The sequence below is a fragment of the Gossypium arboreum genome, chromosome 13 (assembly GCF_025698485.1).
Source record: "Gossypium arboreum isolate Shixiya-1 chromosome 13, ASM2569848v2, whole genome shotgun sequence".
Lineage (NCBI taxonomy): Eukaryota > Viridiplantae > Streptophyta > Magnoliopsida > Malvales > Malvaceae > Gossypium > Gossypium arboreum.
Genome location: NC_069082.1, coordinates 68,025,343 through 68,051,786, shown reverse-complemented (window position 1 = coordinate 68,051,786; position 26,444 = coordinate 68,025,343). Strand labels below are relative to the sequence as shown.

Genomic DNA, 26,444 nt, shown 5'->3' with positions numbered 1-26,444 from the left:
CCCACGAATAATGAGACCCTCTCCTTGAGAGTCGGGTTTAACCACAAGATGCTTCATCTTATCATACGAGGTTAAAGAATCATAAACCTCATCAACTGTGAGAGACTCGCGGCTATATAAAATCGTGTCTCTAAAGGTTGAATAAACGGGGGCAACGAACAAAGTAGAATCAACCCTAGATCTTCCTTATCATACTGAACCTCCATGGCCTCCAAGTTTGAGAAAATTTCTTTAAACACTGTTAAGTGTTCGTGTACAGACGCACCTTCCTCCAAACGATGAGCATAAAGACGCTGCTTCATATGCAACTTACTTGTTAGAGTTTTCGACATACTTATTGGTTCTAGCCTCTTCCATAATGCAGCGGCAGTCTTCTCTTTCATCACATCCTGCAAAATTTCGTTTGACAAATGCATATATAATTGTTTTAACGCCTTTCTATCCTTACGCTTCTTCTCTTCATCTGTTAATATTGAAAGCATCTTATTTATCCCTAGTAGGGCATCCTCCAGATCCATCTGCGCAAGAATTGCTTGCATCTTAATCTGCTACAATGAAAATCTAGTGTTGCGATCCAACAGCGAAATTTCATACTTCAAAGACGTCATTACTGTGATTGAGATGAACAACCCAGAAGCTCTGCTACCAATTTGTGAAAAATAAAATAAAATAAAAATAAAATAAAGAACACACAAATTTTACGTGCAAACCCTTTCAGGAAAAAACGACGGGCAGAGGAGAAGAAAATTCACTATATCAAAAAATTTGAATTCAATACAAGAAGAATAGACTATGTCTAGTTATACGCTTGTAAAGCCATATTCTAGTAGGATTGAAACACCTTATTCTAGTCAATATAAAATAGATGGAGTATAATAAGGTTTAAAAAAACTTATTCTAAAATAAAATAAAAGAAGCCTAGTTCTATATGGATTTTACTTTTATTTTATTTTTCATCGTATTTTATTTAAATAAAAATTCGGGTCACTTAATTCTAACAGCTACAAAAGAAGAAGTAAGAGAAACACTTTCAAAAATTCTTGAATGTTTTCAAGAAGGTCCTTAAATATAAATTTTGCCGAAGCTGTAGAACAGATGCCAAGTTATGTTAAGATCATAAAAGATACTCTATCAAGGAAAAGGTGTTTTGAAAATTTAAAGTTGTGGCTTTGATAGAAGAATCTAGTGCTATCTTGCAAAAGAAGTTGCCACCAAAGCTTTGTGATCCAGGGAGCTTCACCTTTCCATGTACAATTGGTGCTCAATTTTCCGGCAAGGTTCTATGTGATATAGGGAGGAGCATCAAGTTAATGCCATTGTCTATCTATAATAAGCTAGGAATTAAAGACATAAAACCGTAGTTAGCTGATCGAACTTATGGATTCCTACAAGGAATGGTTGAAGATGTTCTAGGTGAAGGTTGATTTATTTTTCCTGCGGAGCAGGATTTTGTCGTTTTGGACATGGAAGACACTACGGGAAAATAAGGCTTTAGCGGCGTTTTATCAAAAAACACCGCAAAAATTATAAAACACGGAGCAATAGCGGCGTTTTACCAAAAATGCCACTAAAAACAGAGCAATAGCGGCATTTTTTGTTAAAACGCCGCTAAAAACAGAGCATTAGCGGCCCTTTTGGTAAAACGCCGCTAAAAACCAGAGCATTAGCGGCGCTTTTGGAAAAACGCCGCCAAAAACCAGAACATAAACGCCGCTAAAAACCAGATAGCGGCGCTTTTGGCAAAACGCCGCTAAAAACCAGAGCATTAGCGGCGCTTTTGATAAAACGCTGCTAAAAGTCATATAATCCTTAAAACCCAAAACCCCAAAAAATAATAAACACTAATCTATAACCCCTAAAACACTAAACCTCTAAATCCTAAAAACCCCTAAACACTAAACTATAACCCCTAAAACCCTAAACTCCAAAAAACATCATATGGATGTTGATGTGTATATACATAGATATTAATGTAAAAGCTTATGTTCATAATAAATTATGGAATTAAAACTGAATGGGGTTTGAAACGATATCACATACAATTAAAGAATTTCAATTTGAAAGAGTGTAGCTTAAAAGCCGAATGGGGTTTGAAAGGGAAGAAAAGGTCTAAACCTTTGAAACATGAACTACAATTGAACAACATTGGTGTGTTGGCATACAAATTAGACAACATGTTTGATGGTATTGGGATGTCACCCAACTGTTGGTGAGTCTTAGCAATTAACATTCAACGCCAATTGTGAATTGTGAATTTATTTAAATTTTCATTTATGGATGTAATTTAATTATGATTTTAGGGTTGTTTTAGCAAAATTAATAACTAATATTATTATCTAAACATGAATTATCATCAAATTAACTCTAAAACTCGAATTAAATACTAAAAATATCAAACTCGGTACCAAATTATACATTAAACCAAAAGAAAATATAAATTATTATTTTGGTTTTATCTTTTCAAATAAGTAAAAGGAAATTAATAGCTTCGACTTCAATACTATATTCAAATCGAGCAAAAGTGACAAAAAAAGTCAACATTTTTTTATAAAATCTAACACTAAAAACAAAAATTTAAATTAGTATTTTAGGCTTTGTCTACAGAGAAAATTCATATAATCGGCATTACATCATCAAATAAATTTTACTAATTCAATAAATTAGTATTTTAAGTTTTGTCTAAAAAGGAAATTCATATATTCAAACATTTTTTTATTCAATGAAAAACTCAAAAAAAAGTAAGCAGTGAGTGGCGTTTTATATGAAAACGCCAAAAAATATTTTCCTTCAAACATCACGCGTTTTATCCCCAAAATTTTCCCCGTTAAACCCTTAATTTTTCCCCCGTTGGTGCCTCTTATTCTTTCTTCCATTTCAGGTGCCTTAAGAACCGCTCCCTCCCTCCTACCACATCCACTCACTCTCCCCTACTATGTTGTTCGTCTCTCTAATTACAGCCATTTAATAAAAATTTTAGTCTTTTTTTATAAAAATCCAAATTATAAAAATAGTAATAATAAATATTTTATAAAATCATTTGACTAATAATTTTCACCAGACAAAATAAGGGATTTTAAGCAAAATAAATAAAATGATTTTTTGTGGCGTTTTTTTGAAAAACGCCGCAAAAGATAAGCAATAGTGGCGTTTTTCATAAAAACGCCACAAAAAATCATTTTACTTAGAACAAAAATATGCCGTTTTACTCTACTAAAAACCTATTTTGTTTCTCCTAAACCACAACCCCGAAATCCCTTATTAATTTTATCCCCAAATTTTACCTATTGGAACGTCTAAAATTTCCCCCTAAAATCGGTATCCCCAAAACATATTTAATTTTTCCCCCAAATCAAAATCCCCAAATCAAAATCCTTCCACCATTTCCGTGTCGCCATACTGATCCCTAATCCTCAGCATCTCTCTCACCGCATTTCTTGCTTCTCTAAATTTCTATCTCTAAATCTCCATCCCTTTGATTTTCGCCAAAATCTAGTAAGTCTAAGTTCAAATCTTGTATGGGTAAGCTAATCTTTTTCCTTTTTTGGGTATTTGTGGAGATTTATCTTCAATACATTCAAACTTTGACCTTTTATTTAATCTATTTCATTATGGATATTGCATTTTCTCCTCATTTTGTAATCTTTTACCTTTGGTTTTTGTTATCATTCTCTTCTCGAGATAGTTTCATGATTGCGATTTTAAGAAATTTAAAGGATGCTTTCGGCCATTTCAACGTGGTACTGGCGATAGTTTATTCTTAACGGCAAACAAATCTTTGCTAATGTATAGATAAATTTAATGGCTTTGAAGATAGGTATTTTATCTATATTTCAATTCAATCTATATTTAGATGTTATTTTGGTGTTCTAGGTTATGATTTCACATTTATTTCATGCAGTGGGTATCGGCTTGCATCTGCAAAGGCTGCTCAACATAGGCTAGATCGGGATGTCTGGACCAGTGTTCATTTTGGGGATATGAGGCGTGCTTTATCTGGTATGATTAGATGGTGTTGCATGAGTAAATACTTTTTTATTTTAGGTATCACATATCAAGATCATTAAATGTAAAGATAATTGAAACTTATTATTGTGCGTTCCTTCTCTCGTTCTCATTCCTTGCAACAGAAAGGGTTCAGAAAATTATTTGCACTATTTCCAGTTTTAGCATTCGATCTTTCTTCCTTTTCTTGTCAGTTCAAAGCTTTTGGTTTCAGTTATTAAGTTCATTATCCTTTTTCTCCGCTTTTGAATTTCCTTTCTCAAACCTGCTTTAGGTAAAATTTCGTCTTCTTTTTGCTCATGAAGTTGTATGGCTCAATGCTTTTCTGATGTAATGTCAAGGTTTATGTACTTCTATTATGATGAAATTGTTACCATATTTCCAGCATGTGAATGCTTTATTCTTCTAAGAACCAATCCGAAGGAAATGAGAGATTATAGCATTCTCCTCTATCATTGTGGATTGTACGAAGCGTGCTCAAAATTTCTCAAATTGTATCAAGACATGAAGGTAAGTTTCATGGTACACCTTAATATGCAACTTCGAACTCTGTTTTGAAGAATTGGGACAAACATGTTTAGTGAACTATTTTGAGTTCTTCCGCACAAAATCCGTCAATGAGATCCAGTTAGCAACCCGGAAGAAGATGCTGTGAAGAAATTGATTGTACATCTCAATCTCATTGCAATGGAGGAAGGTTGGACCCGGCCATGGTATGTCAGAAATTATCTTGGCAATAACTCTGAGCCATGGTAAGAGCTTCATACATTTTCCTGTGGCGTTTTAAATTTCAACATTACCTTCTCCGAGTTGGATGGTCAACTTAAGAGTGAATTTACAGAAAATGAGTTCACATGTCCGTTAACTGTGCAGTTTAGGATCATAACACGAACCTGCACGTAGCATAAGACGGATTGATCCGTACTTAGGATTCGACCTAGGCATATTGCAAAATGATGAAATAAGGTAATAGATAATTGCATTTGGCCTTGGGTTCTAACATATGGTTAATTTAGTATACGAGTTTTTTAGGCTGCCTTAGTAGTATTATCTTATCCATGTACAAAGAACAAAGATTTTGTTTTGGCTTACCTTAAATGGTTGTAAATGATTGTTATTTGGACTGTTGTGTATTTAACGATGTATGAAAATAGAAAATATGAATACACCACAAGCTATTAATATCAAACCTATACAATAACCACTATCAAAAAATTGAATAATAAAATTCACGATTTCATGGCAAATATGAGCGAATAGCTCCTTGGGTCCGATTGTGTTTTTGAGCCTTAGAGTCGATTTTTCTCCATTATATTAATTGAAGTTCCTATTTAGACTTTCGGTTGGATTCTTGTTTTCTTTTATAATAAAAATATTTTACTTAAAAGGAAAATTGTTTTATAAGTCGTGGAATTTTTAACTTCATTAGAGAGTTGACAAACATCTACAAAATTTTGTTTATGGACATGATCACTCATTTATCGTTTTCCAGCTTTGGTCATAGTTGATGAGATTGACATGTTTGACACAGCAGAGGTATCAAATTTCCATCTAGATCTTTATTCTTTCACTTTGTTTTTGAATGATATTTTTGAAACAGTTAAAGCTACGCTGGTATGGTTCGAAATCCGTGTTGTTGCTGTAGAATACAAGGCCTTATTCAGAGGTAATTCCTTTTAGAGTAGTATTATATTTGTTTGCATGTCCTTGTTGTGTAGTTGTCTATGTTTTGTTCAATGCTGCCAACCAAATTTAGTATTGTTAGATATGGCACATAAAAGTATTAGTTTCAAGGTTGTATCTTTGGCTTGGAGAGAAATGATAAGTTTGATGTGCATCCCCTGAACAAGTATGTTGTTCCCCTGAACAAGTATGTTGTTCAGGGGAACTAATAGCTAAGTGATATCTTTCATGTGTATTTGGATGTGATTAAATGATTAGAGAAATCATTTTTTTTATACAGTATCAAAACCCTTGACAACATAACCGCTATCATTTTGATGTTTAAATTACATTTTAAGCTATTAATATGCTTAAATTACATTTTGATGTTTTTAAAATTAGCTAATAATTTATGAAACGTGGCAATTTTAAATTAATTTAATTTAATTTAATTTAACTAATAAAATCAAATTTAATAAAATTAAGTTTTCATTGTTTTACTCTCTCTCTTTAGCATGATGATCCTTTTTTTATGCATTTTTTAACTGTTAGATAATTTTTATTTGTAATTCTTTTACTGTTTTTACTCATTTTTTCAAGTATTTGAATTTAATGTGTTATCCAATTTTTTTGTTATAGATGTTTATCTAATATTAATTATCTTATACAAAGTATATAGAAAAGAATAAAAATTTTATTTTTAAAAAAATTAATAAATGAATTTTGAATTTGGATGAAAAATGAGTCGAAATTGAGATTTAAAAACTAAAAAAAAGCTTGCCAAAGTTTAGGTTTTGTTATTGAAAAGTAGGTTTGGATGAACTTGAATTTTCTATAGCTAAGTTGTTGGGTGGAGAAAAAAAAGAAATGTATATATTTATAAGTTTTTTTTTTAGAAAGAAGTTTAAGGAAATAAAATTATTTTTTAGTTAAATATTATCATCTATCACAAAATGATTAAATAAGTGATTTTTTTTAACAGATTGGGTAATTTGAGTAACATAATGTAGTTTATATGTTACTTTGAGTAATGAAGTTTAGCTTAGGTATCAATTATGACCAAAAAAAATTTCAATTATTTTTTTGTGGTTTAAGCCAAAGGATTTCAATTTTCATTTTAATAAAAAAATTTCTAATTTCCAAATTACAAAATAAAAGTAAAATTTTATTAATAAGAGTTAGTGTATTTGCTTTTTGATTGGTCCTATACAGTAAGTTGACTTTCTAACTCTCAGGGTACCAAAGTTGGTTGACTAATGGGCTAAATGTTTATCTTCTTTCTATGATTATATGTGCTTGTCAACTACTAGTTTGAGTGAAAAACAAAGACATTTTGTGAGCAAAGTGTCCTTTCCTTCTAAGATGTATTTTGGTGGAGCTATTAAACTTACACTACAGGAAATAGGGCTTTAGCGGCGTTTTTAGCGGCGTTTTATCAAAAAACGACGCAAAAATTGTAAAACACAGAGCAATAGCGGCGTTTTTGTTAAAACGCCGCTAAAAACTGAGCAATAGCGGCTTTTTTTTGTTAAAACGCCGCTAAAATCAGAGCACTAGCGGCGCTTCTGGTAAAACGCCGCTAAAGACCAGAGCATTAGCGGCGCTTTTCGTAAAACGCCGCTAAAGACCAGAGCATTAGCGGCGCTTTTAGTAAAACGCCACTAAAAGTTATATAACACCTAAAATCCTAAACCCCAAAGAAAAAATAAAACATTAATCTATAACCCTAAAATAGATATTATTTAACTCAGATATTTGTTAAAAGTTTATATAAAAATTAATTGTTATTTTGGTTATAATCATAAAGTTAATTGTGTTTCAATTTTTATTATAATATATAAATAAATACATTCTTATAACTTAATTTATATGTGAGAGGGTAAATTAATAATTTCACAACCTAATTAATATACTTGATTAACCCATAACACCAACTTAATAAAAAATAACTATAATTATAAATTTTTCTTTCTATTTATATGATTCAACTAAAAATATTTTTAATATTTAATTTATATAGACAAACAATTATTGCACTCAAATTGATATAAATTATAAAATTACAATTAATTTTATTTAAAAGTCGATTCAAACAATGGATGTTTTGAATTAGTAAAGTAAAATAATCATAATAGAATATGGCACACTCATTGAATTTTTATGTAACAAAATTAATAAAATTTGATATAATAACCAAGATGCCATTTATATAAAAATCTAAACAACTAATGCGGACCATACTTAAAATAATAATGCTTGTACTAATAAAATTTTCATAATATTTAATTATTTTAGTATATACGCATAATTTCCATGATTAACTTTATATCACATAATGTTATTAATGATAAAAAGATCTTTTTTATTTTTTATCAAAATAATATTTTTATATGAAAATAATAAATATGATTTTATAAAATTATATAAACTAATTTTGTTATTATATATGTAATGTGCAACAGTAATTTATTAATAAAATTTTATTTTAATTTGAATGGGTCTAATTGATTTTTACAATAATTCTAAGAAGTTAGCGGCGCTAGCATATAAACGCCGCAATAGATCACATTTAGCGGCCTTTTTTTAAAAACGCCACAACTGTCAAATTTTTTTAACCAAAACTCCGTCGTTTTAGTTTCATCCAATTTATTCGCTCCCGATAGCTGTTCTTTTTCCCCTTTTAACAAAATTTCCCTCATTCCATCTCTTCTCCTTTAATCCCTAAATTTTCATCCCCAAGTTCTCAACCCATTTGCCACCGAAGACGCCGACCGGACCACCTGCTGCATCGCCCTCGACTAACCTCTCTGCAGCGTCGCCGTCGCCTGCTCATCCTGCTCAGAAACGAGATTATATTTTTCACAACGGTAAATTAAATGGGAAGCGCCATGTACGACCTTACTACTTTGAGTTCGTCTCTCATGTTAGTTTTCTTTCTTTTTCCTGATTTCAGTTGTTAGCAAGTTTTTTAAAACCCCTAATTAAACTCTAATTCTGCTTATCTAATAAAAAATTGCGATTTTAATTGTTGATTTGGCACAGGTTAATAAACGATGGGAAGGTAAAACAATAGTGGATTTGTTCGCTCAAGAGTTCAGAGGTCGATCTAGAGATTACTGTGTAAGTCATCAGTCTTTCCCCTTTTTTTCTTCTGGGCTAAATCTTTGTTTAACTGGAAATATGTAAAATAGAGAGCAGTGGAAGAATGGTTAATAATAATATATTTCCTGTTGGAATTTTGTGTTGATTTGTATTTTGGACCTAATAGGGGACACATATTGGGTGCTATTCATGATTTTGCATATGCTATTTTACTAGAATCATGATTAACAAATGTATATGTGATGTATTGCTTAATGATATAATAAATTAAGCCAGAATGAAATATATCTAGTTTTGATTTTCTAATACGTTTATCTTTGCTTTTGATTGTAGATTATTTTTCTAGAAACAATATGCAACGATGAAAAGATTATTGAAAGAAATATTCGCCTTAAAATTCAACAAAGTCCTGACTATGCAGAAGAGTAAGGCTATTATCAATAACCTTTTACTTCTTGCTCAGATGAAAAGTTTTAGACTTGCTTATCAATCTAGTTTTGCGGGCCAGATTTCGAAGCTGGATTACAAGACTTTACAACCCGGTTAGCTAATTACGAAAAGGTAGTTCCTGAATTGACTTTGTAGTTCTTCGTTAACATGTTTGCTTCGGATGCAGATTACCATTCTAAGGTGTACCTTTGTGCTTATTGTTACTAGGTTTATAAACCAGTTGATGAAGGGTCTTACATCAAAATGATTGATATGGCTAGTGGGCATGGTGGACAAATACAAGTTAAGTTCAAATCTCCTTCTTTTATATGGCTTTTGTGCTTCATGCATATGCATGTGGGATCAATGTTCATTGTGGCCATAACATGGTGTAACTAGTCTGTATTGTTGTACTTTTAGTTAAAAGTAGTTTCTGCAATATATGGAGAAAGTTGTCATTATAATGGCTTTGTTGTTCTTAAAGCTTTTTCTATCATATCTTTTGTTTCTTATTTCCTTAAAGTATTAATTCTTAAATGTTTACCCCTTCTCTTTCTCAACTTCTTAGATGATTTAATGGCTTTGCAATATGATCTAAGATTTTGCATGTTTTAACTGGATTCAGGTTAACAACATCAGTGGCTATCTTCCTGGACGAAACGTCTTCTTCTTGGTATGGTGTACAATAAGAAATGAGCTTCAATTATATCACATTATAAAGTCTACTTATTAAGTCCCTTTTCTCAGTTCCTTGTGTTTGTTATATTGGATGCAAAACTTTTTTTGGTTGAAGGAACGACAACTCTTTTTATAAATTGGAGCTTTTAAAAATTTGGAGTCTCTTAAGTATTCTTTTTTCTTCTTGATATGGCTTAAATCATGATTAACATATCAAGTCTGGGTGAAATTATATCTGACGACATTAGGAACTGCACTTTTGTCTGCGTTATGTTGCAAGATATGGAAGGAAGCTTAAGACTTGTAACATTCAGATTCGACACCTGTTACATTAATTATTCTATATGTATCTTTTGTGACGATTACTCATCTCAGAAGTGCCTTTTTTTTTCTCTAGGAAGGCATCTGAACCTTCAATGAAATCTTAGCATCTACCATTTCTGGAGTGATATTTGATTTAAATGTTTACATTTACAATTTTCATATTATGATATACTTTTTTTTTTCTATTATTTTGATGGCATTATATAACAGGTGGTTGCAATTTGTTTTCATCTTTCTTTTCTTCATGATATACTTTTATCAGAAGACTTATGTAATCAATATTTGTTTAATTTCCTGTCAGGAGAGAGATCCTCTTATATTTGATATTATTGTTCTGATTTCATTATGCTTGCTAGATTAGCATATGCCAGTATCCAGTTTTAACTTACCAAGAAATTTCTTTTCTTGTTGCAACAGTGATACCGGAGAAATTTATATGAAGAAACTCGCAAACTTTGTTGAGAAGCGACTGAAATCTGAAAGGACTGCTTCTGTAAGCTTCACCTTGGTCAATACTTATTTGTTTACATTTATACCAAGCAAAGTTAATCACTTCTTTCAGAATTCAATTGCATCAATTTTACATTCCTTCCCCGTTCCATGTCCTGGTCCTTCTTTACATTTGGAAGCCTGCTTTATGTACTTGAAAAGTGGAGTTATCCCCTGTTGGCTATTATTTCTTTTGCTTGAGATAGTGTCATTTTGGTAGTTTATTAATCTAAATTCAAAAAAGAAAAAAAAAGAAAAAGAAAATGCATGCAAAGTGTAGATCAGTTGAGTATATGTCAAAGATCTACATTTTGGTATCATCTGTTTTTTTTTTTATCAATTGGCATCCTGGTTTGAGTAAATCAAATTGTATAGATGTTATGGGATACTATTTCTTTAGATGTTATATATTTTGCAGCCTCCGTACTTGAAATAGGCATACATTACTGAAACTTTATCAAGCTTTACGGTGCAGAATATGTAGACGCATTATTTTTTTTTTGTGATTTTGTTGTTATCTGGATATGGACCAGCACCCTACAGAGAACAATTCTGACAGCAAGTCCAATTGATGGATTTCCAAAGGTTAGTGGGAAACCACAAGAAAGTAACTTATAAATCCTTTCTTTCACATTCTAGCCCATTCTGGCTGCTGAATGAAGTATATATTGATATGTTAACAGAGGTATAATTCTTCACACTTTTGATAGATACATCACATGTACATTTGTTAATCATGATTCTAGTAAAACAGCATAGGCAAAATCATGAATAGCTCTTTTATGTTTTGACTGGTGGCAAATGGAACAGGAAAAACCAACTACACTAGATTGCGGTCCAAGAACAATTTGCAGGAGGCAGATAATGACTAGCTCCAACCTCTACGAATGCTTGTGGGAGGCATTGCACAGCGAATAAGGATGATAACATGCAGTTGACACCGTATGTGCAATGAATCCGAATTCAGGTGTGACTTTTAGATATTTTATGTGCAAAAAAATATTAGAGTGTCTTATATTTGTATGTTAGTTAAGCAGATTATAGATAGAACCTGCAGTAGGATCAACTAATTAGTTGATCAAAAGCTACACCCTATTTTGTAATCGTCTACTTGCATATTTGCATATACTTAATAATAATCTCGTGTCAACTAATTATTCTAATTTTTTATTTAATTGTTTTGTTTCAACATTTTATTTTTATTTGAGTTGAAAGAAGAAAAACACAAATTGCAATTTTGACTTAGTTAATCAATTTAAATAATCAATGTTGATATTTCACATGGGAATTAAGCCCTTATTTCTTTTAAGGAACTTTATTATAATATCTTATTTTATTGATATCTTTATATTTAATCTAATTTTAATTTTGATTCTAAATTTTTATTTTATTTTAATATTTAAGATAACTTGAGTTCTAACTTTTGGATTTTAATTGTGTTATTAATTTATTATTTTAAATTTTAAATTTAAATTCATTAATTTTGTATTTAGTTTTAAAGTTAAAGCTTTAATAGAAAATTTAATTTGATAATGAATTTTAAATTTTTATATTTTCATGACCTTTATAATATTTTGTAATATTTTTCTTTTGAATTTCATGACTTTTAGCGGCGTTTGTGGAAAAGCGCCGCTAAAGGTCTTGATCTTTAGCGCCGTTTGTGGAAAAAGCGTCGCTAAAGGTCATGATCTTTAGCGGCGTTTGTGGAAAAAGCGCGCTAAAGGTCATGATCTTTAGTGGCGTTTATTTGAAAAAACGCCGCAAACTTTAGTGGCGCCATCTATAGCGGCCTTTTTTACGGCACTTCTACAAGCGCCGCTAATAGTTTTAGCGGCGTTTAAAAGCGCCGCTAAAGACCTTAAAAAATGTTGCTAAAAGTCAATTTTGTTGCAGTCTTAGTTTGACATAGTGTTTTTAATTGCAAAATTTTGATAAACTTTTTAGTGTTTTGTTTTAGTCTCTGATCTTGTATTTGATGGCATGGCAGAACACATTTATCCAGGATGGGAAGGAGATGGCATTAGTGCTTTATACTTATCGCAGCTATGTCAAAGCACTTCCTCAAGTATTTTAGCCTTAGCTGATTCTAATTTATACATATTTTTAAGGTAAACAATGTTCTAATATAATCTGCTAGTTTTAGTGTAAAGCAATGTTCTTTTTTATGTGGTGTAGGGGGTATGTTGGAATTCACAGTTCGGGATTCAGAAACTTGCTGCTGAAATCGGAGCTGCTTCGATCTATTGTGGATTCTGGTTTTGAACATCCTTCCGAAGGCAAAGTTTTAAACTCATGTCTGATGTTAACATTTGTGAATTCCATGAATTAAGTGATTTTGTTTTTCTTGCTTTTAGTGACTTATAATGGTGGGCAGTATATAAGTTTGGTGCTTTATTATTTTGATTCTATATTTATATTTAATCTAATTTTTAATATTTATTTTAGTTTTGATTCTATATTTTTATTTTTATTTTAATTTGATAATGAATTTTAATAGAAAATTTTATATTTAAATCATGGACAATATTCTTCTCAATATTTTGATAATGAATTTTAATTTTTTTATATATATATATATTTTTTTTAAATTTCATGACCTATAGCGGCGTTTGTTGGAAAAGCGCCGCCAAAGGTCCTGACCTTTGGCGGCGTTTGGGGGAAAAGCGCCGCCAAAGGTCCTGACCTTTAGCGACGTGTTTTCAAATAAACGCCGCAAAATTTTGCAGCGCCGTCTATAGCGGCGTGTTTTGCAGCGCTTACAAAAACACCGTTAAAGGCCTAAAAAAACGCCGCTAAAAGTCAGTTTTGCTGTAGTGAGAAGAGCAATAATAACAGATTGTCCTAAGATGATTACAACTTTCACTATGGATTTAGACTTTACGGTGCATGCCAAAGCTAACCCACTTTAGTTGGATTTTCATATTATTCTTACTGTTGTCAATAAGAAACAGCAGTATAGCATTAGAGTTACATTGCTTACTATATTATTTTTTGTTAGATTAACTCTTAAAACACAAAAATTAAACATATAAACCTTATACGATGAGCAAGAATTTGACCAATGTTATCTATCTTTAACATAAATAGTATCTGATACATTAATTGATTGTAATTTATGAAGAAATTTATTGCTACAAGGGCCACCAGCATGATATTATTGATCGGCATCGTCACAGTAGTCCTACTGCACTACCTCCATTCATTGACAACCATAGAATTCGAGTAACATAGTTTGTATTTATAGGTACTTGCTATTTGATATCTCTTTTGTAAAAATTCTTGATCTGCATTTGCTTTTTAAACGTTTTAACAGTATGTCCAAGCAAATACTGTTGCTCTCATGAAAGAAGCCATTCAACTCAGGCTTTGCCACTATGTTCTGAACTTTTAAATGATCAGCCAAGAGGAGGCATCTCATCTTCCACGTTCCACCTTGGCATTGCTTCAGCCCTAAAATCAACTCTGGAAGGAGGTAAAGGTGCAAACAACACTTCCGTTATATTACCTATTATTCCTTTGTCATATGGTTTGGGAGAGCCCTCATAGCTATTCCGGAAATTCTCGTATGCTGTCTGCATAAGATTGAAGGAAAGATATGATGCATTAAACTTCACAAATCACCACAGCTGCAAGCAAGTAATCTGAATTAAAGTGGTCATTTGCATATATTTCGATGTAGTCTTGGTCCAGTATTTAAATTGTTGTAGCTAATTTATGGCAGTCAATTGTAGTAAAAACAGTCATTAAACCAACTCTTCACCTGATTTATTGCAGTTAAATAGGAGTGGAAGATAGCAAGGCCACCTAGGAACCAAATGGCAGCAAAGCTAAACAATGTCAATGCCAAGGTTTCAGGGCAGTTCATCAGCATTCCAAACAACCCGATACCACTTTCCAACACTCTTTGGTGAATCCTCCAACAAGAGAAAGCAAATATGTAGATAAAGAACATTAATGCTGTTATCAAGAATGCCAAACAGAACCGATAGTTTCTCTGCATTAAATAACGAAGTTTCAGTCAAATATTTGGAAATGAAATGTATGTGAAAGCATGCCGACCATACCAGTGCAATACACTGACCAATCCATGGACAGTGGTGATCAAATTTTTCAACACAGTTGTCACAGATGGCGCAATGGCAACTCCTTGGAGGTCTAAAAATCCTATAAATCCGACAAAATTTTAGTTTCAGTTGAACCCCATTAATAGTTACCTTCTTCCTCCTACTCCCATTACTGCTATCAGTATCTTCAATAGATGATTGTTGAGTGCTTCGGGGAGTGATTCCAGGGTCAATGGCTGTAACCAGAATCAAGTTGACAATAATCTGCAATGAAAGGATCATCATTTTCTAACTGCTGTAATAAGTTTTAAAATATACATGGAGTATGCGGAACAGACCACTATAGTTAGAATCAAACATATAGTGATAACAAGAGTGGGGTTAGTATTTTGCAAATCATTTGCAATGTAAATGGTGAAAATCCAAGTTGAAATCAGGATAGAAACAGATGTCAGGAACAACCCTCTTTGATCTGGACCGCATACAAGTCGGCCATGACAAAAAAATACCTGCACATAATATTATAATTAGCGAGCAAGAAAACGAAGTATATATATATATTCACAAGAGGATAAGGTTACATTGTTCCCTGGCCAAACTTGGTATGTTCTAGTTCCCTTTGCAGCATTTATTTCCATGGCAACCATACTGTTGGAATCATAGATCTTTTGCTTAGATTTGATATTACGCTTAAAAGGGGAGACTGAAAAACGAAGCAACTTTTGAAGGGGGAAGTAATAAAATAAACTGGAAAAGCGGTTTTCCCTTAACTATATGGGCCGACAAACTCCCAGGCCCAAGGATGGGGATCGAAACGCAGCGTTTAAAGGTGTGTCGGTGCCGCTTAATATTTTTATAATTATAAACACAACATGAAATTTTATACAAATATATCTGAAAAAATAATGTTATCCAATACTGATTTCAATTGGTGGGATTAAAAATCAGTGGAAATATTAATTTAAAGAAAGATAAAAAATTAATTTTAATTATTTTATTTATTTTGAATAGGAGAAAATCAATTTCATCGCAACTGATATTATCAGTTTCCCATTATTTATCTCTCTACACTGAGATGTCATGTGCTTTGAAGTTTAAATACAGACCATTTTGCACCATCACCTTCATCTAATTGCAACCACATTTTATTTTTAAAATTAGTTAAATCATTTGTATTTAGGTGTTAAATTGTTACAAAATTTTATATATATAATGAAATATTAAACATAGCTTAGGCTCAAATCTCGGTTTAAGTTTATTTTTATAAATTTTGTATAAAAATATAAAAGAAAAAAACAGATTTTACATATATGAATTAGAAACATTTATTATGTCAACCCTTCCTACTAACTCATCTATGCTACTATTACATCAATAATTATTTTCCAACTTAAATTAAACCAAAAAAAAAAAACTTTCTCCGCGTCAAATTTTGGGTTCATGATTAACCCACAACTCAGCCCCTCTTCATGTGGATTTGGCTTTCTTTTTTCTTTTTTACTTTGTTCTCCATTATCTTTTTCTATCAATTATTTTATTTTATTGTAAATATAAAAAGAAATTAACTTTTCCTTACCAGAGTGTTGATTTAATTTTGATATTGAAAATTAGGCTTTCATTTCTTGAATCTTGAACAAGTTTTCTTTTTAAAAAATATATATATAAACTACTCGCATTTTCAGAAATTTCATGACAGAAAAAATAAAGTAGTTGAGTACTAAGAAAAATTAGTTACCTATTTTCTTAATACGAAACTTAACCGGATTTGAAAGAGTTAATAACATTGCACTTATCGTCTTTTAACCGATTGAGAACCTTGGAAGTCCACTATTATACACAGCGTTTGAGGGAGTAGCCAACGATTATTCCACGGACGAAGCAAATTCGACGTAGTTCTGAACATTTCTCAACATTTCTTGATGGGTGAAGAAATTATTAAATAAAAATTCCTATGACAAAAGTAGTAGGGTCAAATCTATATAGATTAATTATCCAATTTCGCCTTTCCTTATGATCAGAATTACTGTCGTGATAATAGTCGCATCCACGACTCATGACAAACTTGCTAAAAAAATAAATAAATAAATAAATAAATAAGGGGAGATGAAGATGTTTAGAAAGTAAATAAAGTGAAATAGCAGCAATAAACAATTATATTAATCGGAAAAAAATAAGAAAATAGAATTGAATTCAGTAAGCAGTAATATAAAGTCTTAGCCTTACACTCGATGAATTCCAGTACAGAATTAATCCTTGAAAAAAGGTTTTTTCCTCCAAACCATAAGCTGGCTATAGTGACCAAGAACTTCCCAACCGTCAATTCTTCATTTTGTAGTCAATTCTAGTACGACCTGTAAATCAACTCTTACCGATTGTCTAACCGCGATATACACGTTCGTAATTCAAGACCCCGACAGCCTTGCATTTTGAAGAACCCAACTCGGATCAATGATCTCAACCGCATGGGTCGTTTAAATCCGATTACTATCTCCCTTGACAAAAATATCACTAGTATAAGCCCGCCAGAATACGCCAAATTGTTCGCAAAAATTCGAATACAGCATGGCCCACTCGACTTCCCAACTGTACGCCAAAACAACTCCAACCCAATGTACACTTTGTGTTGAAATTGAATTAACTTTAAATGATGAATTTGCACTATCCCATATTCTGAAAAGATGATGAATACTGTTATGAAAGTTTTTTAATGCGAATTCATTTTCTCATGATTTTTGACCAAAAAGAATACTGACCTAAAGCTAAGTAGAAATTTAGTGAAACATGAGATTAATCATGCTAGTTGGTGTATGTAAATGGATTTAGTGGAAACAGTAGAAGGTGGAAAGGGAAGGGACTTAGGAAGCAATTGAATAAATTTGTAAAGAAACAAGGAAAAGGAAATAAAATGATAGAATGCTACTGACACATGAAATAGAAAGGAATAAAAATAATTTCATTCAATTTCCCGTGTATTCAAGTGTGTTTTTCAAATGCCACCAAATACCCTATTTATATACATATCATATACTAAAATTAGTCTAACTCACCTAATAGCTAATTACATGAAATCAAATTCATATCAAATTTTTTTCTAAATATGGCTTTTATAAAGTCAAAAATCTGATCAGCCTTTAAATGTCTCAAAATTTTCGATTCGACCCCTGTTTTATTGCTTGTGCTCCAATTTAGTCATTTTCTCCTTGTTTTTTGTTTAAAGCATCCGAATTGCATTCCCGACAGAATTTAAACATAAAATCACCAAATTAGTAGGCTTTAATTTAAGAATTAATCTATTTAAACATGTAAAACATGCTATCAAATACCCCTACTTAGCCTATGCTTGTTTTCAAGCATATTGTATGTTCCTACATTAAAAACTATATAATAAATTATCAAAATTAAGCTTTTATTCTGCAATCATGATCAATGCAGACAATTTCAGTGAAAAATGAATAAGTATTCAAATATTCAGTTTAATCAACAAGTGTCTATAAAATTCAAACATATAGATTCAATCATTTCACTAAATTGAAATTGAACAACATTTGCAAGGTATTTATGCTCAATTAATTATACAGTAGATTTGGGACATAGTCAAACCTTTTTATGCGAAGTGAGATGACAACCCAGGCACCTTACCTTGGTTACTCAATTTGACACGTCTCCAAATGGACTATTTTTCCCTACGCATGGTAGCTCGGTTAGCAGAGTGTTGTAAGTTTTCAATTCGCCACTCGAAACTTTTTATGCAAAACAAGATGACAACCCAAACACCTCATCTCGATTACTAAATTTGGTCACATTCTCGAAATCTTCACTCATAATTTAAGCCATCAGTGGAGTAGTTTTTTTTGTTTTTATTTTTTATTTTTTATTCCATTAGAAAATACATTTAAAATTAAACAACTAAGAATGATATACTTACCAAACAAATTTATAAACAATCAATTTTCATCAAACAATATAATTACAATATTTCAACTTCATTACACACACGTCGATTAAACTAGATAATGAACACTTTAATACAAGAACCGCCCAACTATCTAAATTGACTAAGCATTGGAATTAGAGGCTCAATGTCAAACAAATTAACGAATAATCTCAGCATAAGAATTAACACATGTGAAAGAGAAACAATCATGCATACTTACTAATCTAACACCCTTTACTTAGCTCACATTGCGCTCAATGTGTAATAATAAAATAATAAATAAGAAAGAAAAGGGTCAAGTGCACTCCTTGTGTATGTTTAATTCGACAGAGAATGGTTTGGGCAGTTCGGGTTCATTCTGGTCGGTTCGGTCCTGGGTGTATGTTTTAATAAATGGTAGCACTGAAATTTCACAATGCGTGCCCATGCCACAAAAGAAATCCATTTTTGATTTTTTGGATGAAAATGGACAGCCTCCACCATTGTTCCTGGAAAACGACACATTAAAATAAATTAAATAATAATCTTATTTTTTTATTTTCAACATAAATTAAACTAAATTCAAAATTAAATAAATTAAAATAAATAAATATGTGTTGCATCCCCAAAAACGCTTTTATTTAACGTTATTAGCTCGACGACCTGAGTGTTATTTGTTTAGTTCCTTTAGAATTAATTCTTCCATTATGTGCACTTGGAAGTTCTCGAAGAAAGGTTTCAACCTTTTCCAATTGTCCTTGAAGTACTTCCTGGATTCCTCCATCATGGGTGGATTGAGGAGTCATTGAGCTTTTCCGTTCAGGTTTGTCTTTTCCTCTATCAGAATCCTTAAATGTTTAGGTAATGGTTTGAGCTTTAATTTTGGGGCCTCCATGTGAATGACAGATTCACAAATTGGTTCTTCCAACATCATTAATTCCTCCAGTTTATCCATAGTATCGAGGTTTAAACTCCTACAAAGCACAATTTGTAACCCATCCTCTTCATGATATTCAATATGTAACTTTGTTAGTGGCTCAATAATATCAACACTAGAGACATTCGTAATCGTGTTGGAACGACTCATGGCCCCATAAATATTAAGTTTCACCACTTCTCCATCGAACTTTATAGTGAGTGTTGCACTCTGCACATCGATCTTTGTTTGTGCAGTACTCAAAAATGGTCTCCCAAGTAGTATATCAAAAGAATTGATCAAGCTGTCATCCTCCATGTCGATAATGTAAAAATCTACGGGAAAAATTAATTCATTTGCCTTGACAAGAACATTTTCTAACACTCCTTCCAGATACACTACAGACCTATCTACAAATTAAACAATTACACCTATTTCTTTCAAATGACCCGTTTTTAGTAGTTTATAAATAGACAAAAGCATAACGTTAATAGATGCACCTAAGTCACACATGTCTTTTTTAATTCCAACACTACCTATTTTGTAAGATATAGAAAACATACATTGGTCCTTACACTTAAGTGGGATTTTTTTTTTTGTAAAACAACAAAGATATTTTGTCTGAAACTCTCATTTTTATTGCCCAAGAGCTTATTCTTACTTGTGTATAATTCTTTTGAGAATTTTGCATATTGTGGAATTTGCTTAATTGCATCAAGAAGAGGAATGCTTATTTCTACCTTTCGAAAAGTGTTAAGGATCTCCTTCTGTTCTTACTCCTTTTTTGCATTGGATGAGTCTTCTAGGAAATGGAATCGGTACTGCAAACAACTTTTGAAGAGTCGAATCCGTAGCCGACACTGGATCGGGCTCTCGTTTTTCTCATTCTGGGTTGTGGGTATGATTTGTGTCAAGAGCTGACTCCAAAACTATTTCACTTCTCAATGTCATAGCACTTGCATTATGTCGAGGATTAGGTTCAATTTGAGATGAAAACTTACCTTGGGACTCCAAACGACTTACCGTAAATACAAGCTTGCTTATTTGCTTATTTATTTCCTACAAATGCATGTCAGTTTTTTGTTGAAATTTTTCAGTGCTGTTGGCTAACCTTTCCACTATGGCTTCCAAAGATGATTTTGGAGGTAGTAATTATTGATTCAGAAGTGACCTTTATTGGTATGGTTGATTGAATCGAGATTCATGATAAATGCCAAAAGTAACATGTCTTAGCCCCATTCTTAATGCGTTTTTGGATGATTATTCGATGTAAAATGGTGAATTTTATGCTCCTGATTCTCTAAATTCATGTTTCTATACTTAAGAGAGCATTTTGGAGCAAAATAAGTGAAAAAGAACAAAAATTGAGAAATCAAAACAAGTTTTAAGAGCCACACGGGTTGGGCCATTCCACACGGGTTGCCACATAACCATGTTTCAGACCGTGTGGATTTTGTGAATTGCCTTTAAAAGCACAAAAAAAATATAATTTTTAAGTTTTTCGGGCATTCTAAGACTAATATATATACCAAATATAAAAAGTGAGGAGTAAGCTATCAGCGAATATTGAAGAAGACAACTCAAAAAACACTATTGAAGTCGACTCTGAAGCAGATTTATATCAAGATTAAAGATTTCCTTTTGATTTCTTTACAGTTTATTATGAGTTTTTTTTTATTTCTTGTGGTTATACTATCTTTGAGATGTTTTTATTTACGATTATGAACGATTTTTCTAAATACCTAGAGAGATGAATGGATTCTGTCTTTTGATTTCTGTTTTACACAATAAATACTTGGATCTTAGTCTCAATTTTGTGTGCTTAATTCTTGGTTTAATATTTCTGAACTATCAATCCATGTTTGATGTGCTTGAATAGAGGAGGAAAAGTCATTGTTTAAGAGTAGATCTAGCATAATTGAGTGAAGTTGCATGCAATCCTAGAAATAGGACTACATAAATCTACTGGATTAGATTCAAATCTAATAGGTGGATCCATAGATCGAGTTAATGTGACAATATGGGTTTTAATTAGAAAGAAATTTCAATTAATCAACCTAGAGTTGCTCTTACTCTCGAAAGAGATATTAACATAATTTAAGGATTTCTCTGGATCAAGATACTAAGTGAAGAAATTGTTCAATTCAGATTGATAATGACAGATGAAATCTAAGGGATTCTTTCTTGAGTATTGTTTTGCTTCTTGGTTGTTAATCATTTGTTTTCCTGATTTATTCTTTATCGTGTTCTTTAGTTAATTAATTTAGTTAATTTTACTTTTAATCAATCACTCCAATTTGTCGGTTAAATAATAGAAAGACGGTAATTACTAGTACTTTTAGTCTTCGTGGGAACGATATCTATGCTCACCATAACTATACAATTAATTGATAGGTGCACTTGCCTTTGTCGAATTTTTAGTTGGTTTACGACTGCATCAATTTGACCCATAACTCATATTTGGATGATCTTTCCACCCCATATTATAGGTGTTCAAATAAGGATCATATCACCTTCGGGTTGGCCCTAGAAAGTTTTCGACAACATTCGCTTGTTCTGTCGAACCCTCATGTAAAATAGGACATTAGTCCATCGGATGAACAAACATAGCACAAATTCTACACAACCGTGCTGGGCTTGATTTATCTATAAGAAAATTTTGAACAACATTAGTAAGCTTATCAATTTTATCTTCTAAATATAGAGAACTTAACTCATGAACCTGTCTTATGGGTTCTGTAGCCAGTCGAAATTGTTGAGAATTCACATTCATGGTCGAAATCAACTCTCTTGCTCTTTGAGGCGTCATATTTACAAGTGGCCCTCCACTAGCAACATCTATCACCTTCATTTTCGTTGGGAGTAACCCATCGTAGAAATACTACAAAAATTGTTCAGTCAAACCATGTTGTGGATAACTTGCACACAACTTTTTGTACCGCTCCTAGTAATCATAGAGCGATTCAGTCTCCTTTTTTCGAATTCTTACAATGTCTCGTCTGAATTTGATTGCCCAAGCTGCTGGTAGAGTCGGCTAATGAGAAAGGAAAATCACAAAGTTTAATTTGATCTTCAGTCACTCCCTGAGGTTTCATGCTTGTGCAAACCATGTGAAATTCTTTAAAATGGGTATGCAGATTTTCATTTTGTAATCTGCAGAAGGTGGACAATAGATTAATTAAGCCCGATTTCAACTCGAACGACATTCCTCTCGCTGAATAATTTTGATCTACCATTTCGGCTAGTTCATCGAATCAGAAAATGTCCTCGGTATAAGATCATGTTTCGAACTGGGGTTGTGATTTTTTACCGCGCCAAATAGCTTCTCTTCGCAGTGTTCAAGCCAACTTCTCTATTTTCATTTCAAATCCTAGAGTCCCTGATTCGAGCCTGGTCATAAGAAAAACAAACAAAAATTAGAAAAAAAATATTTTCAACCCTCGACAACAGCACCAAATTTTGATGGGCGTCGAAACCACCAAATAAAAATTCCTAGGACAAAATAATACAAAACAGTAGTATAGAGTAGTAAGGTTGAATCCACAGGGATCGGTTATCCAATTTTGTATTTTTTTGTGACCAAATATATTATTGCAGCAATAGCCATGCCCACGACTTGTGACGAACTTGCTGAAAAAAGATAAATAAATAAGGGGAGATGAAAAATGTTTAGAAAGTAAATAAAGTGAAATAGCAGCAATAAAAAATTATATTAATCGAAAATAAAATAAGAAAATTGAATCAACTTTAATAGTAGTAATATAAAGTCTTAGCCTTAGACTTGGTGAATTCTAGTACTGAATCGATCCTTCAAAATAGGTTTTCTCTTCGAAACCATAAGCTAGCTATAGCAACCAAAAATGACCCAACCACCAGTTCTTCCTTTTGTAGTCGATTTTGGTAAGACTTGCAAACCAACCCTTACCAATTGTCTAACCGCGATACAAGCATTCGCAATTCAAGACCTCGAGAACCTTATATTCTGAAGAAACCAACTCGAATCAATGACCTTAATCGTATGAGTCGTTTAAATCTGATCACTATCTCCATTGACGAAAATCTCATTAGTATGACCCTACCAAGATAAGTTAATTTGTTCATGAAAATCCAAATACAACATAGCCAACTCGACTTGCCAACCGTACGCCAAAAAGACTCCAACCCAACGTGCACTTTGTGTTGAAATTGAATTAACTTTAAGGGACGAATTTACACTGTCCCATATTCCGGAAAGATGGTAAATACTATTATGAAATATTTTTAGTGAGGATTCATTTTCTCACGATTCTTGATCGGAAATAATACCAGCCTAAACCTAGGTAGAATTTTAGTAAAACATGAGATTAATTAATCATGGTTGTTGGTGTATGTAAATGGATTTAGTGGAAATGGAAACGTTGGAAAGGGAAGGGACTTAGGAAGCAATTGAATAAATTTGTAAAGAAATAAGGAAAAGGAAATAAAATGACAAAATGCTACTGAGGCATGAAATAAAAAGGACTAAAAATAATTTCATTCAATTTCCAGTGTATTCAAGTGTGTTTTTCAAAAGCCACCACACACCTTATTTATATACATATTATATATTAAAATTAGTCTAACTCACCTAACAACCAGTTACATGAAATCAAATTCATATCAATTTTTTTCTAAATATGACTTTTACAAAGTAAAAAAATTTTATTAGCCCTTAAATGTCTCAAAATTTTCGATTTAATCTTTTTTTTATTGCTTGTGCCCCAATTTAGTTATTTTTTACTTGTTTTTTATTTAAAGCATCCGAATTACATTCCAAATAGAATTTAAACATAAAATCACCAAATTAGCAAGATTTAATTCAAGAATTAATCGATTTAAACATGTCAAATATGTTATCACCTCCACAGTGAAACAATTTGCTTGGGTACTATTGACAAACACAGACGGTATCGACAGAAGAATCGTCGACACTGCTCCACCGTCGTTGCCATCGCGAGACTGTAGAAGATTTTTGACAAGAAAGAAGGGGATACTAATTTTGCATCTTTTGAAAAGGAACAGACCAGATTCTGTAATCCCTCAAATTTTTTTTTTGCTCAGCCTATAATTCTTGCATTGCTGATGTTAAATTGCTTAAAACCCAAAATCTTTTTTTTCTAAGTTGTTAACTTGAAGATGGTTAATTTTTAATTTTTGGTAATTTTTAAACTTCTTTCTCGCTTCATCTCATTGAAATATAGAAATAAACGATGAGAAAAGGTAAAAAAAGAATCAAACCTCCATAAGAGGGTTGAGTAATCCAAAATCTGACGCGGATAATTTTTTTTTTTGTTTAATTTAAGTTGAAAAGAATTATTAATATAACATAAAATAATTAGATAAGATCATATATGAGATAATAGGAAAGATTCATGTAATAATTTCCGTGGTTAAAGTTATTGTGAAACATCGTGAATCCAATAGAAAAAACGCAAAACTGACACAATTATGCAGACATGGTGAATGGTTTTCATTAAATTCAACTAAGGATCCTACATAAAACTTGGTCCAAAACCTGATCAGCCACCTAAAAAAAATGCAGCAAACGACATTCAGAACAGCAATCTCTATTCTCACAATAAACTACAATAAAATGTTTTCTTTTTTGCAATAAACAGATAGATCAGTTAATGAGGAGACAAAACTAATTATAAGTCACAGTTATGCTTTGTTTTTTTTTTTTTTTTGTTAATATTCCTCTGGAATAGTCTCCAATGCCGGTCTCCAAGCTCCATTGAAGCCATCATCGCAAACCTCATTCTCTCTCAATTTCATAGCTCTTACCAGTTCCTCCATTGAAGAATACTTGTTTAAATCTTTCCCACTACTTAAAATTTGCTTCAACTCTTTCCGTGTCACCACAAATCTTATCCTCACGACCCCATCTTTGGGTTTTCCACTATCAACGTTGTTTTCTTCGTTTACTTTGAAGCTAACCACTTTCTTCTTCTTTTCCTTCTTAGTCTCAAGGACCCCAGCAGCTGGAATAACGTTTCTTGTGTCTTTGATGTCTTCTGTCTCGTCCTGGTCGTCTTGAGCTACAACTTTGGTGCTTGTGAAGCAATTCCCCATTTTTTTTTTTTCAGTTGTAACAACAACAATGCAGAATTAAGAATGGGAGAGATGAGTGAAACATAAATATATAGAAAAATATGGAAGATAAGGGGGCACATGCAAATGCGGTTTTCACGCCAATGGGAGCGACGTTAACAGTTATATATTTTGAAAAATATAATTCCAGCTCTTTTAACTCACCTGCTTATTCAGATAACTGTTGATTAAATATTTTATATAGCTGTCTATAACCTTAGACTCAATGTAATTTATCAGATACATGAACCCAAAGAAAAGGATTTTCTTTTTAAAGAAAAAACACAACCAGTTTTTTTTTTTATTTGAAATATCATATTACAATCACCGCGTATACACTACCAAGGTTTTTTTAAAAAATTGTGTAGCTGCATGAAACACAAATTTGCTTGAGCTTGGACGTTACTTTTTTAGATAAAACATCTATTTTATTGTATGTTGGTACTAAATAGCATTTAATTAGGAAAAATACATCAATTCAATAAAATGTCCAACAATAATAAACTGTATCATACCTAATGTTTTTTTGTGTCCTTTATTTCATGGGAAAATAAATGAGAAGCAAAGAGAGAGTTTTGAATTTTGTTTTCCAATCAACCAAACCAACTGCCAAACAAATTTTCTTTATTTATAATTTAGAGAAACAATTAGTCAAAATTTTGATTAGAACACGCAATAGCAGAGGATGGTGGTGGCGGTGGGTTGGTTCAGTGAATATGAGATGTCCTTCTAAGTTTAGGGCACCAATTTGATAATA

The 26,444-nt window shown here is 32.1% G+C and overlaps 2 protein-coding genes and 1 long non-coding RNA gene across 5 annotated transcripts; 1 reads left to right on the top strand and 2 right to left on the bottom strand.

Annotated features, from left to right (window-relative positions):
* The first annotated feature begins 8,232 nt into the window (after positions 1–8,232).
* On the top strand, positions 8,233–13,125 carry LOC128279238 (uncharacterized). Of its 3 annotated transcripts, none has more exons than XR_008277404.1 (11): positions 8,233–8,587; positions 8,707–8,784; positions 9,100–9,191; positions 9,275–9,327; positions 9,424–9,498; positions 9,821–9,868; positions 10,615–10,690; positions 11,220–11,371; positions 11,497–11,653; positions 12,674–12,751; positions 12,862–13,125. It is a non-coding gene; the product is annotated as an uncharacterized LOC128279238 (long non-coding RNA). The 3 variants fall into 3 exon arrangements; XR_008277403.1 differs by having other exon boundaries at positions 8,235–8,587; positions 11,220–11,271; XR_008277402.1 differs by lacking the exon at positions 11,220–11,371 and having other exon boundaries at positions 8,237–8,587.
* A 625-nt stretch (positions 13,126–13,750) lies between these two features.
* On the bottom strand, positions 13,751–15,445 carry LOC108462022 (probable protein S-acyltransferase 6). The gene is made up of 5 exons (XM_017762028.2): positions 15,332–15,445; positions 15,089–15,259; positions 14,751–15,014; positions 14,447–14,680; positions 13,751–14,258 (listed from the first exon to the last, which is right to left on the bottom strand). Exons 1-5 carry the CDS (start codon positions 15,395–15,397, stop codon positions 14,082–14,084), a joined length of 912 nt encoding a protein of 303 aa, XP_017617517.1. The 5' UTR covers positions 15,398–15,445; the 3' UTR covers positions 13,751–14,081.
* Positions 15,446–25,285: 9,840 nt separating this feature from the next.
* On the bottom strand, positions 25,286–25,669 carry LOC108462023 (uncharacterized). The gene has a single exon (XM_017762029.2). It carries the CDS (start codon positions 25,667–25,669, stop codon positions 25,286–25,288), a length of 384 nt encoding a protein of 127 aa, XP_017617518.1.
* Positions 25,670–26,444: the final 775 nt, after the last annotated feature.